This window comes from Oryctolagus cuniculus, chromosome 11 (genome assembly GCF_964237555.1).
Source record: "Oryctolagus cuniculus chromosome 11, mOryCun1.1, whole genome shotgun sequence".
NCBI lineage: Eukaryota > Metazoa > Chordata > Mammalia > Lagomorpha > Leporidae > Oryctolagus > Oryctolagus cuniculus.
The window spans coordinates 66,630,536-66,645,339 of NC_091442.1; the positions used below are offsets into that span (position 1 = coordinate 66,630,536).

Below are 14,804 nucleotides of genomic sequence, written 5' to 3' on the forward strand. Positions count from 1 at the left end.
ATTTCTGGTTTGTTTGTTTTTTTTGTTTTGTTTTTTTGTTTTTTTAGATTTATTTATTTATTTGAAAGTCAGAGTTACAGAGTGAGTAAGGGAGGGACAGATAGAGTAAGACCTTCCATCTTCTGATTCACTTCCCACATGGCCACAATAGCCAGGGTTGGGCTAGGCAAAAGATGGGAGCTAGGAGCTTCATTCAGGTCTCCTACATGGGTGCAGGGGCCATCATCTGCTGTTTTTCCCAGGCCATTAGCAGGGAGCAGGGTGGGAAGGAGAGCAGCCAGGTCTTTAACTGGCACCATACAAGTGGTGGGTTTACCCACTAAGCCACAGCACTGACCCCATTTCTGATATTTTTAAGCTATCTGGTTTTTAATAACAATTCAGTCCCTTATGGCATGCTGACACTGCAGGTGGTGGTTTCACCCACTGTGCCACACTGCCAGCCCCATCGACTCTTTGGTCCATTATTAAAAATGCACTTCTTTCTGAAATTTATTTCAATTTGTGTGCTTATCACCAGTTTTCCTCCATGCAGCTGGAAGACAGACACACGGTTTGTGGAGTGCTAGGACCAATACCAGAGATAAATATAATTCTTATTCTGAACTACCGATTTCTCTTACCATCTAAAAATAACATTTTTGGGCCGACAATGTGGTGCGGCTGGTAAAGCTGGTGCCTACAGTGCCAGCATCCCTTATGGGCACCAGTCTGAGTCATGGCTGCTCCACTTTTCATGCACCTCTCTGCTGTGGCCTGGGAAAGCAGTAGAAGGTGGCCCAAGTCCTTGGGCTCCTGCACCAGTCTGGGAGATCTGGAAGAAGTTCCTGGCTCCTGGATTTGGATCAGCACCATTCCAGCAGGGGTGGCCAACTGGATTGGAAGTAGAACCAGGAGTAGGATGCAGGTGTCTAAACCACTAGGCTAAACACCCATCCCACCATGAACTTGTATCTCTCACACCTTTAACACTTAACTTTACCTTGTATAAGCACACAATTAAAAGAGCCAGCATTGTGACACAGCAGGTTAAGCTGGCATCCTATATAAAAAGGTTGATTCGATTTCCTGCAGGTCCATTTTGTATCCAACTCCCTGCTGATGTGAAAGCTGCAGAGAATGGCCCAAGTGCTTGGGCCCCTGCCACCAACATGGGAGATCTTTTTGGAGTTCCGGGCTCCTGGCTTTGGCCTGGCCCAGTCCTGGCTGTTGCTGCCATTTGGGGAGTGAACCAGTGCGTGGAGGATTCTCTGTCTCTCCCCTTTCTCTTTGTGTCTTTCAAATAAGCAAATCTTTAAAAGCACAACCACAGGGGCCTGGTGTTGTGGCATAGAAGGTTAAGCCTCCACTCACAGTGCTGGCTCCCATATGGGTGCCAGTTTGTTTCCCGTCTGCTCCACTTCCAGTCCAGCTCTCAGCTAATGCTTTTGGAAAAGCAACGGAAGATGGCCCAAGTCCTTGGGCCCCTGTACCCACATGGGAGACCCCAGAAAAGCTCCAGGTGCCTGGCTTTGGCCTGGTCTAGCTCCAGCTATTACAACCATTTGGGGAGTAAACCAGCAGATGGGAGATTGATATCTCTCCCTCCCTCCCTCCCTCCCTCCCTCCCTCTCTCCCTCCCTCCCTCCCTCCCTCCCTCCCTCCCTCCCTCCCTCTCTCCCTCCCTCCCTCCCTCCCTCCCTCTCCGCCCCCCCCACTCCCCCTCCCCCTCTCTCCTCCCTCTCCCTCTCTGCCTTTCTAATAAATCTTTAAAAATACACACACAACCATAAAAACATCTCAGAAAATTGAGGAAGAAGCATATTTTTCCTTTGGCAGTTTGAGGAAGTAAAACAAATTCAGATGACACAGCGACTTCTGCAAAAACTAAATATTTTCCATAAGGGACAGTTTTCATAGTCATGGGAGAGGACATCCATTAACTGTACTGATGATTTTGGTATAGCATCGTCCAGAACTCTATAGAGTGCCCATTTTGTAAAATATTTCCACTGGGCCGGCGCCGCGGCTCACTAGGCTAATCCTCCACCTAGCGGCGCCGGCACACCGGGTTCTAGTCCCGGTCGGGGCGCCGGATTCTGTCCCGGTTGCCCCTCTTCCAGGCCAGTCCTCTGCTGTGGCCAGGGAGTGCAGTGGAGGATGGCCCAGGTGCTTGGGCCCTGCACCCCATGGGAGACCAGGAGAAGTACCTGGCTCCTGCCATCGGATCAGCGCGGTGCGCCGGCCGCAGCGTGCCGGCCGCGGCGGCCATTGGAGGGTGAACCAACGGCAAAGGAAGACCTTTCTCTCTGTCTCTCTCTCTCACTGTCCACTCTGCCTGTCAAAAAAAAAAAAAAATTTTTTTTCACTAACAAAGGCAATAATCAATTTGTATTTTCCTAGTTGAACATAAATTGTTCTTAGCTGTAAAGCATGTTTTTATCTTCATAGGTCTTAAATCAGTGTCGGCATTTTTGCTGCTCAGAAAATGGGTAAAAAAAAAAAAAAGTACAATCCTTACTACTAAAGGAAACATGAGACTTATAAGCACCTAAGAATCTCACATGATTGTGTCTCACCCCTGTGTGGCCAGGCATACCATTAAAAGAATTCTTCTTTACTTGAACAGAAACTCAACTGTTTATGAACACTGTTAATGAATGTTGAGAAATAATTGTAGTAATCAGTACTGTTTACTAATGAGTGATTCAGTCATCTCACGTTATAGCAGTGTTGATCCCTCAGAATCTCTTTTTTTTTTTTTTTTTTAACAGGCAGAGTGGACAGTGAGAGAGAGACAGAGAAAAAGGTCTTCCTTTGCCATTGGTTCACCCTCCAATGGCCGCCGAGGCCGGCGCACCGCGCTGATCCGATGGCAGGAGCCAGGAGCCAGGTGCTTTTCCTGGTCTCCCATGGGGTGGAGGGCCCAAGCACCTGGGCCATCCTCCACTGCACTCCCTGGCCACAGCAGAGAGCTGGCCTGGAAGAGGGGCAACTGGGACAGAATCCGGCGCCCCGACCGGGACTAGAACCAGTGTGCCGGCGCCGCAAGGCGGAGGATTAGCCTAGTGAGCCGCGGCGCCGGCCCAGAATCTCTTTTCATGTTAAAACATGACCTTTCCACTTGTTGAACTGTTTAAGAATTTGTGTCTCCTGGCCGGCGCTGCGGCTCAATAGGCTAATCCTCCACCTTGCGGCGCCGGCACACCGGGTTCTAGTCCCGGTCAGGGCGCCAGATTCTGTCCCGGTTGCCCCTTTTCCAGGCCAGCTCTCTGCTATGGCCCGGGAGTGCAGTGGAGGATGGTCCAGGTGCTTGGGCCCTGCACCCCATGGGAGACCAGGATAAGCACCTGGCTCCTGCCTTCGGATCTGGCCGCAGCGCGCCGGCCGCGGCGGCCATTGGAGGGTGAACCAACAGCAAAGGAAGACGTTTCTCTCTGTCTCTCTCTCTCTCACTGTCCACTCTGCCTGTAAAAAAAAAAAAAAAAAAGATTTTGTGTCTCCTTAAGAATTCTTCCATTCATTCCAATCAGTTTTCTTTTGCATTAATCTTCACATATCACTGCAGTCAAATTCTTCTCACATAAATGCCCTTTGCTTTTCATATTAATTTCCTTCTTCTCTGAAAAATTTCTTTTTTTTTAAGATTTATTTATTTATTTGAAAGAGTTACATGGAGAGAAAAGGAGAGGCAGAGAGAGAGAGAGTGAGAAAGAGGTCTTCCATCTACTGGTTCACTCCCCAATTGGCCGCAACGGCTGGAGCTGCGCCGATCCAAGACCAGGAACCAGAAGCTTCTTCCAGGACTCCCGTGTGGGTGCAGGGGCCCAAGGACTTGGGCCATCTTGTACTGCCTTCCCAGGCCATAGCAGAGAGCTGGATCAGAGCAGGAGCAGCCAGGACTAGAACAGCGCCCATATGGGATGCTGGTGCTTCAGGCCAGGGCGTTAACCCGCTGTGCCGCAGCACCGGCCCCTTCTTTTTTTTTTTTAATTTTATTTATTTATTTGAGAGGTAGAGTTACAGACAGTGAGAGAGAGAGAGAGACAGAGAGAAGGGTCTTCTGTCCACTGGTTCACTCCTCAAATGACTGCAATGGCCTGAGCTGCGCTGATCTAAAGCCAGAAGCCAGGTGATTCTTCCCGGTCTCCCATGTGGGTGCAGGGGCCCAACAATTTGGGCCATCTTTAACTGCTTTCCCAGGCCACAGCAGAGAGCTGGATTGGAAGAGGAGCAGCCAGGACTTGAACCAGCACCCATTTGGGATGCCGGCCGCAGGTAGAGGATTAACCTAAACCACAGCGCTGGCCCCTGACAAATTTCTTAAGGCAGAGTTCCTGGCTGTTTCTGTTGTCCTTTTGTTTTTTCTTTTTTTTTTTTTTTTTTTTTTTTTTTTTATTTTTTGACAGGCAGAGTGGACAGTGAGAGAGAGAGACAGAGAGAAAGGTCTTCCTTTGCTGTTGGTTCACCCTCCAATGGCCGCCGCGGCCGGCGCACCACGCTGATCCGATGGCAGGAGCCAGGAGCCAGGTGCTTTTCCTGGTCTCCCATGGGGTGCAGGGCCCAAGCACCTGGGCCATCCTCCACTGCACTCCCGGGCCACAGCAGAGAGCTGGCCTGGAAGAGGGGAACCGGGACAGAATCCGGCGCCCCGACCGGGACTAGAACCCGGTGTGCCGGCGCCGCTAGGCGGAGGATTAGCCTAGTGAGCCGCAGCGCCGGCCTGTCCTTTTGTTTTTTGAGAGATAGGTTCCATCTGCTGGTTCATGCCCCAGATGCCTGCAATGGCTGAGACTGGGCCTGAGCTGGGGCTAAAGTCAGGAAGCAGGAACTGCAATCCTGGTCTCCCCTGCGTGGCAGGAACCCAATTATTTGAGTCATCACTGCTGCTTTCCAGGATCTGTATTAGCAGGGAGCTGGAGTCAGGAACCAGGCCACTGTGATGTGGGCTGCAGGTGCACTAGATGCCCACCATCGGTCTACTTTGTTAGAGATCACATTGACTTACTTAGAGCACATTCATTTAACCTTAATCCGAAAGAAATGATCTCTGTATGCTAATGTAAGATTGCTGTTTCGCTTCACATTTTCAAGTGGGTATAATACTTTTACCTACTTGAAGTCGTGAAGCTCTCTGATATTTCTTTCTTCCTTTTAGATTTTTGTCTTAGAAAATAGTAAAGTTTAAAAGGCTGCTTTCGTTGACTTGCTGTATCATTACAGCCTTCTTTTGCTCCCTGTCCCTCTCTGTCTTCAGTTCACCTTTATTTTTATTGTCTTCATTGGAAATCAGATGAAATTTGGTCCATACATCTATTCCTATGTATCTATTCCTGTGTATCTTTTCAATATGTAAAGAATATTTCTGGTACTCTGCCGTGTGTAGTTTATCTTTTTTAAAAGAGCTACCGTTCATTCCCTAGTAATTTTAGAATCCAATTGATTGTGTCTTTGCATAGTATGGATTAGAGGGTTTAGGAGCTTTTTTCATGGTCTATTCTGTGCTTTAACTGTTTGGGGGCAGTTTTTTCAGATTGAAATGTAGATTTTTATTGTGAACATCAGGCTACTATTACATGACATTCTGAGATCCTAAATGAAAATTAATTATGACATTTATAAAATAATCATACAGCCACTATTGTACTTCAGTCATATTCAGAGTATTTTGGTGTTGTATTGATCCTGTAGACATCAATCACAATGTTTGGTTTAATAGATAATTGTAGCAACAGTTGAGGAAATACTTTTGCAAAGCCCCTTAAAAGAGACCATGCAGTAATGGACTACCTATTTTATTCTGCATTTATTCTTCCCAAGGTATAAAATAATTACTGGGAAGCCTTCTGGTGCAATATCTGGAGTACAGAAAGCAGAAAACGGACCAATCGACTGGAGCGCAGACATGCCTGTTTCTTGTAGTCTTTCTCGGTAAGTATAGCATATGTAATTTCATCTTTCTCACTTTAGTGTTTGAAATCTTTGTTGAGAGCGTGAGTGCCTGGCACAGTGGTTGAGATGCATTTGAGATGCTCACATCCTGTACTGAAGTACTTTTGGGTTCAGGCCCCAGCTTCATATCCAGTTCCAACTTTGTACTGATGTATGCTCTGGGGAGGCAGCAGGTAATGACTCAAGAACTTGGGTCCCTGCTGCCATAAGAGAGACCTGGATTGAGTTTCCAGCCCCCAGCATCAGCCAGGCCTAACTTTGGCTGTTGCAGGCATTTGGGGAAGAGAACCAGAAGATGGAAGCTCTCTCTCCCTCTATCTCTGTGCTGTTCAAATTAGTTAAATAAATAAGAAATTTTTTAAAAAAGATGTTTCCTTCTATTAAAAAAAAAAAAAGGAAAGACGTCTTATCTGAAATCACTCAAATACATAAATGTAGTTTGGTTTTATTTTAATTGACGTTGTTAAAGTATAAGGTGACTTTTGCCTTTCTGGTGATGTAAAGGTTTATTCTGAGCTATACAAATAATTTTTTAAATCCGTATTGGGACATAGACCATACATTTTTGAGATTGCTAATTACTGGTCTGGAAGTTCTTCCCAATGTAGAGGTTCCACTCAGGGACTTAGTATCTTTCAGATTGACCTCCATCTTGTATTGATGGACCACAAGTATTAACGTAGCTATGAGTGAACTTGTTAGCTGGAGTTGTAAAAAACAACAAAGTTTAATGTTATCCACATTTTCAGAAATATTCAAATTATTTCAGGCCGGCGCCGCGGCTCACTAGGCTAATCCTCCGCCTAGCGGCGCCGGCACACCGGGTTCTAGTCCCGGTCGGGGCGCCGGATTCTGTCCCGGTTGCCCCTCTTCCAGGCCAGCCCTCTGCTGTGGCCCGGGAGTGCAGTGGAGGATGGCCCAGGTGCTTGGGCCCTGCACCCCATGGGAGACCAGGAAAAGCACCTGGCTCCTGGCTCCTGCCATCGGATCGGTGCGGTGCGCCGGCCGCAGCGCGCCGGCCGCGGCGGCCATTGGAGGGTGAACCAACGGCAAAGGAAGACCTTTCTCTCTGTCTCTCTCTCTCACTGTCCACTCTGCCTGTCAAAAAAAAATTTAAAAAAAAAAAAAAAAATTATTTCAGAATCCTAAAAGAAGTAATTTAAAAATAGAAGGTAAAATATTTTAGGTTTTGCTTTGGAAACAAACCAAGACACTCATCAATATTTAGTATTTGTGATTACTGAATTGACTTCCCATTTTCCTGAATGCAATATTTATATACTCCACAAATGGATACACACCCAGGTTCTGATTTACTGGCTGAACACCTCTTAAAAGTTGTGGGTACTTCTTACATGACTTTTTGCCATTTAAAAAGTAAACATGTGAGGCAAGCTAATAAAATAACACTTTTTGTTTTATATATTGGGTTCTGTAAAAATTCATTTAAAACAAGAGTTCCACAGAAAAAATCATTTTCAAAAGCCACAGTTGTAGCCAGAAGTTCTGCATTTTTTTTTTTATTATTTAAAAAAGCTTCCCAAATTAAAATGTGTCATGGAACTAGATTACCAGGAGAAATTCATGGTGTCGTACAGCACAAATTTAATATTATAATAGTGATTTGTGCTGAACTTTTACTTCTGAAATACTCATTTGAGGGACCTCAGACAAAAATGTAAAGAACTCAGGAAATAAACACTTGTTGATTCTAGTTACTGGAACTTACAGTTGATGTTCTGAGCTACAGATGGCATTTCTGGAGGGTGACAGGCCTTATCTACCTAATCTGTCATAACAAATTTACACCAAGTTATAAATTCTATGATAAAATTTCTATATATTACTAGTAAATATATTTTATGATATTTTCGTTTTAAATAGTACAGACTTAACATACTACAAATCATGAATGAAAACAGCTGTCAAAAATGTAATGGACTGCAAGAAAAAGATAACCACCGGCTTTTTAATGTGTTAGTCAAGCCTGCATAGTCAGGAAGAGAAAATCTAACCTACCAGTTCCAGTGAGAAGGAAATGGATGACTCTCTAACTAAACATCCTTCTGTGTGTATGAGCCAGATTGCAGCTGAAGCTTTGTACTCAGACTGTGTGGTCTGGACTTGGTCTCTTTCTTTGTTCAGATGTGCTTTTTTCCCTGCTTTTTCTTCTCACAGACAGGCTCTTTCCTGACAGCTGTAAGACATTCCCAGGGCAATAGTCTCACAGCCTTGAAAGCCCAGTTTCTTTCGGTTTTTTGGGTTGATTCTCACTGAACTAACTTATGCTACCCAGTGGCCATCTCCAGTCAGTTGTCATTACCACTTCTGACTCTCTTGTCCATGTGTGCACAGGGAGTGCTATTAGAGAATAGAAAGGTTGGAATCTCTCTCAAAAGAAAGGAGAATGGACACATGTTCAGCAAAAATAAAATGTCAACTTTATACTTAGAAAATAGTTACCAGAAAGGAATTGCTATTCTAGAATCTGTCACATGATCAAATATATATTTTATTTTGAGTTTTTGCTTTTGTTTTTGAAAGGCATTTAAAGTGACAACGAGGGAGAGACAGGGTTGGGGGAGAGGGATAGACCTTTCATCTGCTGGTTCACTCCCACCACATCTAGAGCTAAGCCAGGAGACAGAAGCTCCCAACTGGATCTCCACATGAGTGGCAGGAACTCAAGTAGTTAATCCATTTTCTGCTGCTTCCCAGGCCCCTTAGCAAGGAGCTGGATTGGAAACAGAGGAACGGGGACTTGAACAACCAGGACTCAAACCATTGAGCATTCCAATGTGGGATGCAGGCATCCCAAATGACAACTTAACCTGCTGTACTTCCAAATACATGTTTTGAAGACTATTTGAAATTTTGTAACTGGGAGTCTATTTGAACATGCTTTATAATCTGGTGAAAGCGTGAGAAGAAATAAAGGTTCTTTCAGTTATTTATTACAAAGTATATGAACTTTCATTTACTTTCAGTAAATGATTATTTATTGTTGAATTGACACTAACTGCTGGATTACTGCATTAGTTTTACTTTCTAAAGAAATATATTACTACAAAAGCCTGTAAATTAACATAAAATTATATTCTAGAGTGCCATATTACAAGGACATTAAAGATCTTTTGATTGTTGGCCGGCACTGTGGTAAAGTGGGTTAGGCCTCCACCTGCAGCGCTGGTTCATGTCCCAGCACTCCTCTTCTGATCCAGCTCTATGTATGGCCTGGGAAAACAGTAAAAGATAGCCCCAGTGCTTGGGCCTCTGCACCCAAACTAGGAGACCCAGAAGAAGCTCCTGGCTCCTGGCTTTGGATCAGCCTGGCTCCGGCCATTGCAGCCATTTGTGGAGTGTACCAGTGGATAGAAGACCTTTCTCTCCATCTCTTCCTCTCTCTCTAACTCTGCCTCTCAAATAAATACATAAAATCTTTTTAAAAAATTTAAAAAAGGTATTTTGATTGCTGGAAAATAGGTTATTATCTTATCCTTATGAACTTGTGGTTCCAGTCTCACGTGAATAGCCATGTATATTCGAAATTATAATGTGTTTGGAAAAGTGAGGAAACGTGGGAAAGAGAATCAAAAAAAAAAAATCAGTAAAAGATAAGTTAACTTTAAAATATGTTGTATGTAATCCATGATTCATTGACAAATGATACCAAACAAAGATTTCCTGGTTTTCTGAAAAGTTGGCAGATATTTATTAATCTAATTTTGTAATCCAAAAATCCTATATCCGAACTGCTCCAAAATCGGAAACTTTTTGAGCACTGACATCATGTCAAGTAGAAAATTCTACACCCCATTTCATGTGATAAGTCTCAGTCAGAACACAGGCACACTAAAAAATAGTGTATAAAATTACCTTCAGACTACGTGTAAAAGATACATGTGAAACATAAATGAATTTTGTGTTTAGATTTGGGTTCCATCATCAAGATATCTCCTAAGTGTTTGCCAGCATTCCAAAATCAAAGAAAAATCCAAAACACTTCTAGTCCCAGGCATTTCAAATAAGGGTTATACTCAATGAGTTCCCTGAATTTGTTGGTAAGTGTTAGAATTTTGTACCTTGAGAAAATATGATATATTCCCTCTTCAGGTTACCTTTTTTTTTCAATACCATTCTAGGGGTCTTCAGGTTCTACTTACCCCTGTTCTTGCAAACATCCTTGAAGCAGATCAGGAAAAGTGTTGGGGTTTTGACCAGTTTTTTGCAGAAACTAGTGATATACTCCACAGAATGATAATTCATGTCTTCTCACTACAACAAATGACAGCTCATAAAATTTATATTCATAGCTATAATACGTAAGTACCTCTTTGTATTTTCTTCTTGTATATTATTTAATAAATATTTTCCTAAATTAGGAGAGGGCTTTTTGAAAAGATGCCTCAGCTTCATCAATGGCACCTACTTCCCACTTGGAAAATTCTGTTTCATGCTTTAGTAAATTCCTTTTTGCTTATCTTTGAGAAAAGGGATTAATTTTCTAAAATTCACAGGTAAATTCATTGTCCTCTCATTTTAAAAATAGTAAGTCAAAGACTTAAATACTGTAGTTATTTTCATATATGGCATATAAAGCACTTAGTAAATGCTGGAGAAATAATCTATTTATATAAACAAAAAATATACTCATGATAAAGAAATCTACCCATGTGGTAAAACTTCATGTAACTAAATATACACACACCTACCAATAGTGTTTATGAAAGCAAAACACATTCATGTTTAAAAATATCTACCTATGTGATAAAACTGAATATTACTAAACACACACACACGCACACACACACACTCTCTGACAGCCTCAGCCTGTAAAAATTGGGGGAATTTGAGTAAATTAGGTGGATTGTATCAGTGTTTAGATCCTAGTTGTGATGTTTACCATATGCAAGATCTTCCCCTTGGGGAAAACTGGGTGAAGGGTATATGGCATCTCTCCATGTTATTTCTTAGAATTGTGTATGAATCTACAGTGATCTCAGAATGAAGTGTTTTTAAAAGGAAAGCACATTATATGTACTTTAGTTTCTATGTTGGCAAAATTCAAATAGCAGTTTTCTTGCCTCATAAAACTCATTAAAAAGAGACTTTTACTTGTATTTAAGGATAAAATAAGTTGGATAAAGTAGAATTTTAGATATTTGCATATAATATATTTAATTTATAAACAAATATATCAAGAATACAATAATATTAGGTTATATGTAACATATTGTGTGTCTTTATTTTGGTACTTAGTAGTCTGAATAAATATATATTCTAGACGTTAGCCACGATTCTCATTTTGATAGTATATTTGAACCTAGAAAGTTTACTTAAGCCAGAACCAGATCAAAACAGAAGCTTGTGGCAGAGCCACATCACAACATCACTGTTGAAAATTTTTTTTGATTTTATAGATGTATTCCAGGGAATTCTACCTTTCTTCCCAAAACATTCTTTTGAAAATACTTGGTTTTATTCATTTATGTAACAAATATAGTCATATTGCAAGTGCTGTTCTCAGTTCTTTTAAGTCATTTAATGCTCATAGGAGTTCTGTGGGTGCTGTTGTTCCCATTTTCCTGGTGAGGTTAGACAACAAGTGAGGTGGAAGAGCTGGGATTTCACTCAAAGTCAGAGTACTTAACCTCTCTGTTTCAGTTCCTCACTTTTAAATGTCAGGAATTCTGCATCACAGAGGAATCCAAATATAAAAATATTTTAGAATTGATTACTGTTTGGACAGGTTATGTGGAATTTTCAGCTTAAGGAACTTTAGATAGTATTCATATTAGCAAAGCAGTGTTTTATGTACTCATTGAGAAATATCTCTTGGAATGGACATCGTTGCACTCATCATGTAAACAAAAGGATTTACCTCTTGTTTTATTCCCAATCATATTGTCCTTTTGAATTTTTATCAAACAGTGCTACTGTATTTCATGAACTGGTATATAAACAAACCAAAATTATTTCTTCAAATCAAGAACTTATCTATGAAGGACGACGCTTAGTCCTCGAACCTGGAAGACTGGCACAGCATTTCCCTAAAACTACCGAGGAAAATCCCATTTTTGTAGTAAGCCGGGAACCACTGAGTACCATAGGGTTAATATATGAAAAAAGTAAGTTGGGATTTTGCTTGTTCTTACTAACCATGAAGAAAAAAAAAAAAAGCCTATTGTAAAAATGATTGTGCTGTTGACATTAATGTAGAACTTCCTTAAATATTAAAGTTTTATAAACTAACTGTGAGTAGGAGTGAAAGGCCTCATAAAAATAGTTTGATTACAAATACTTTGCTTCCTAAAGTGGAATGATTGTGTCATGGCTGTTTTACCATAACTCTGCTTTTAGTGTTTTGCTAACATTCAAAATAACCTTTTGTATCACAAAAGTCAGCCAATATTTATTGTGTCCAGTGTGTATAAGACATTGTGCTCAACACTAAAGTCCAAGAAAAATAAAGCATTTTTGGAATCTTTTCAGTTCCCCATTCTACTGGTGGCAAAAAAAAATGAATTGCCCAGATTTTTATTTTCCTGCAATTTGGGGATTTGATGTAGATCAAAAAGAAACATTGAGCACATTGTGTTGGAATACTGTTAAAAAAAATTAAAAATTAGAAACATTGGAGGTAATTTGTTAGGTAATGAGCATTATTCTTTCAAGTACTTTTTTTTAAAGGTTTATTTTATTTGAAAGGCACAGTTACAGAGAAAGAGAGAGAGACAGAGTTTTCCATCTGCTGGTTCACTCCCCACATGGCCCCAAATAGCCGGGGCTGGGCTAGGCAGAAGCCAGGAGCCAGGAACTTCCTCTGGGTCTCCCACATGGTTGGCAGGGGTCCAAGCATTTGGTATTTGGGCTATCTTGCACTGCCCTCCCAGGCACATTAGCAGGGAGCTGGATTGGAAGTAGAGCAGCTCAGATTCAAACCAGCGTGCATATGAGATGCCCTCTACTCCAGCTCCCAGTAGTTTTTTGTTTGTTTTGTTTTGTTTTGTTTTTTAGCCAGAAAAAAATGAACTGAAAGAGTTTTGCCACTAATGTTTAACTTGTTTATGCTCTATTTGAGTATTAAAGAAGAAAGTAGTTTATTCAGAATATTTCTGATCTTAAGTATTTTACTTCATATTTCAGTTTCCCTCCCTAAAGTACATCCACGTTATGATTTAGACGGGGATGCTAGCATGGCTAAGGTTAGTATGTAATTAGATTAGTATGTAAACACCTGAATTTTAAATTTTCTCATCAATAGTAGAAGCAGTAAAATGTATTGGTCATCTTCGTATCTATGCTTGAATAACTGCTATTGTTACCCATTTAAATTGTTATCCATTACAAGTTATTTTATATTCTCTCTTCTTTATGTTCTGTCCTTTCTTGAGCTCATTATAAGAAAATTTTGTTCATTGAAATCTATGTAAAGATCATGTTAAAGATGAAGTACTTATGTCTTTTAGAAATTGATAGCTTATTGCATTTTCAATTAACCTGATAGTAATCTAAAGCTTGAGAAATCTTGTGTAAAAATTGTTATTACCTGAACCATAGCACCAAATGCTAACTTTTTTTTATTTCTTCATTAGACAATCACAGGAGTTGTGTGTTATGCCTGTAGAATTGCTGGTACCTTGCTGCTTTATCAGGAATTAATGCGAAAGGGAATCCGATGGTTGATGTAAGTAATAGATTGAAATCTGAAAATTGATCTTTATGTAGACCTCACTAAATGGTAATCACCCATTATTCATACTTCTTCAAACTAGCTAGGAAAAGGTACTTGATCTTTATCATAATACATTTGTTCCACTTCAACTAAACATGTAGCATTTTTCATTTGAATTATATTTGAGTCAATTATAAGACAAATAGGACAAATAGTATCTTATTTTGAAATTTTGTCCACATGGGAAGGTGTGATAGTATATTAGTTTCTATACCAAGACCTTGACTTCTTGACATTTCACTATATGGGATGGCTTTGGCATTGTTAGAATACAATACAATCTATTTTCTTGGGGTTAAATCCTCAGAAGTTTCCTCCATTTGCTACCTTTTTTCCAAATGAAGTACACGTTTACTTTTTTTTTAACCATATTGTTAAGATACAGTTCACCCACTTTATGACTCACTCACTCAGAGTATACTGTTCAGTGGTTTTAAATATATTCCCAGAGTTGTGCAAGCCATCACCATTAGTTTTAGAACATTTTCATTACCCCAAAAAGAAACTCTATACACATTAAAATTTCTTCCGTATTTTTCACTAAACCTCTCAAGATCTAGGCTACCACTGATTTACTTTGTGTAGAATTGCCTATTCCAAACATTTTATATCAGTGGGATCATACAACATTACTATACTTTCACCTTGACAAATAATTTCAAAGCCAATTTAAGGAGAAAAAAAGTATTTATTGTATTTATTTGAAAGGTAGAGTTAGAGAGGGAGAGATCCTCCATCTACTGGTTCACTCCCCAAATGGCTAAAACAACCAGGAGTGGACCAGGCAGAAACTAGGAGCCAGGAACTCCATCTTGGTCTCCCACATGAGTGGTAGGGGCCCAAGCACTTGGGCCATCTTCTTCTTTCCCAGGTGCATTAGCAGGGAGCAGCCAGAACTCAAACCAGAGCCCATATGGGATGCTAGTGTTGCAGGCAGACGCTTAACTCACTGTATACCACAATGCTGGTTCCATCAAAGCCGATGTTTTAAATTAATCATTTAAAACATTCTGAGGGGCCCCTGCTTTGGCTTAGTGGGCTAAGCCTCTGCCTGTGGCACTGACATCCTATATGTGTGCTGGTTCAAGTCCCAGCTGCTCTTCCAATCCAGCTCTCTACTGTGGCCTAGGAAAGCAGT

General features: G+C 41.1%; 1 protein-coding gene across 5 annotated transcripts in view; it reads left to right on the top strand.

Moving 5' to 3' along the window:
- Positions 1-14,804, top strand: part of TBK1 (TANK binding kinase 1) — a 49,624-nt gene that overhangs the window by 20,781 nt on the left and 14,039 nt on the right. For all 5 annotated transcript variants that reach the window (XM_008256737.4, XM_070052573.1, XM_017341951.3 and 2 more), the window contains exons 7-11: positions 5,800-5,910; positions 10,074-10,253; positions 11,863-12,059; positions 13,078-13,136; positions 13,527-13,618. In XM_008256737.4, the coding sequence (XP_008254959.1) occupies positions 5,800-5,910; positions 10,074-10,253; positions 11,863-12,059; positions 13,078-13,136; positions 13,527-13,618 (639 nt within the window). The remainder of the gene's footprint in view (positions 1-5,799; positions 5,911-10,073; positions 10,254-11,862; positions 12,060-13,077; positions 13,137-13,526; positions 13,619-14,804) is intronic.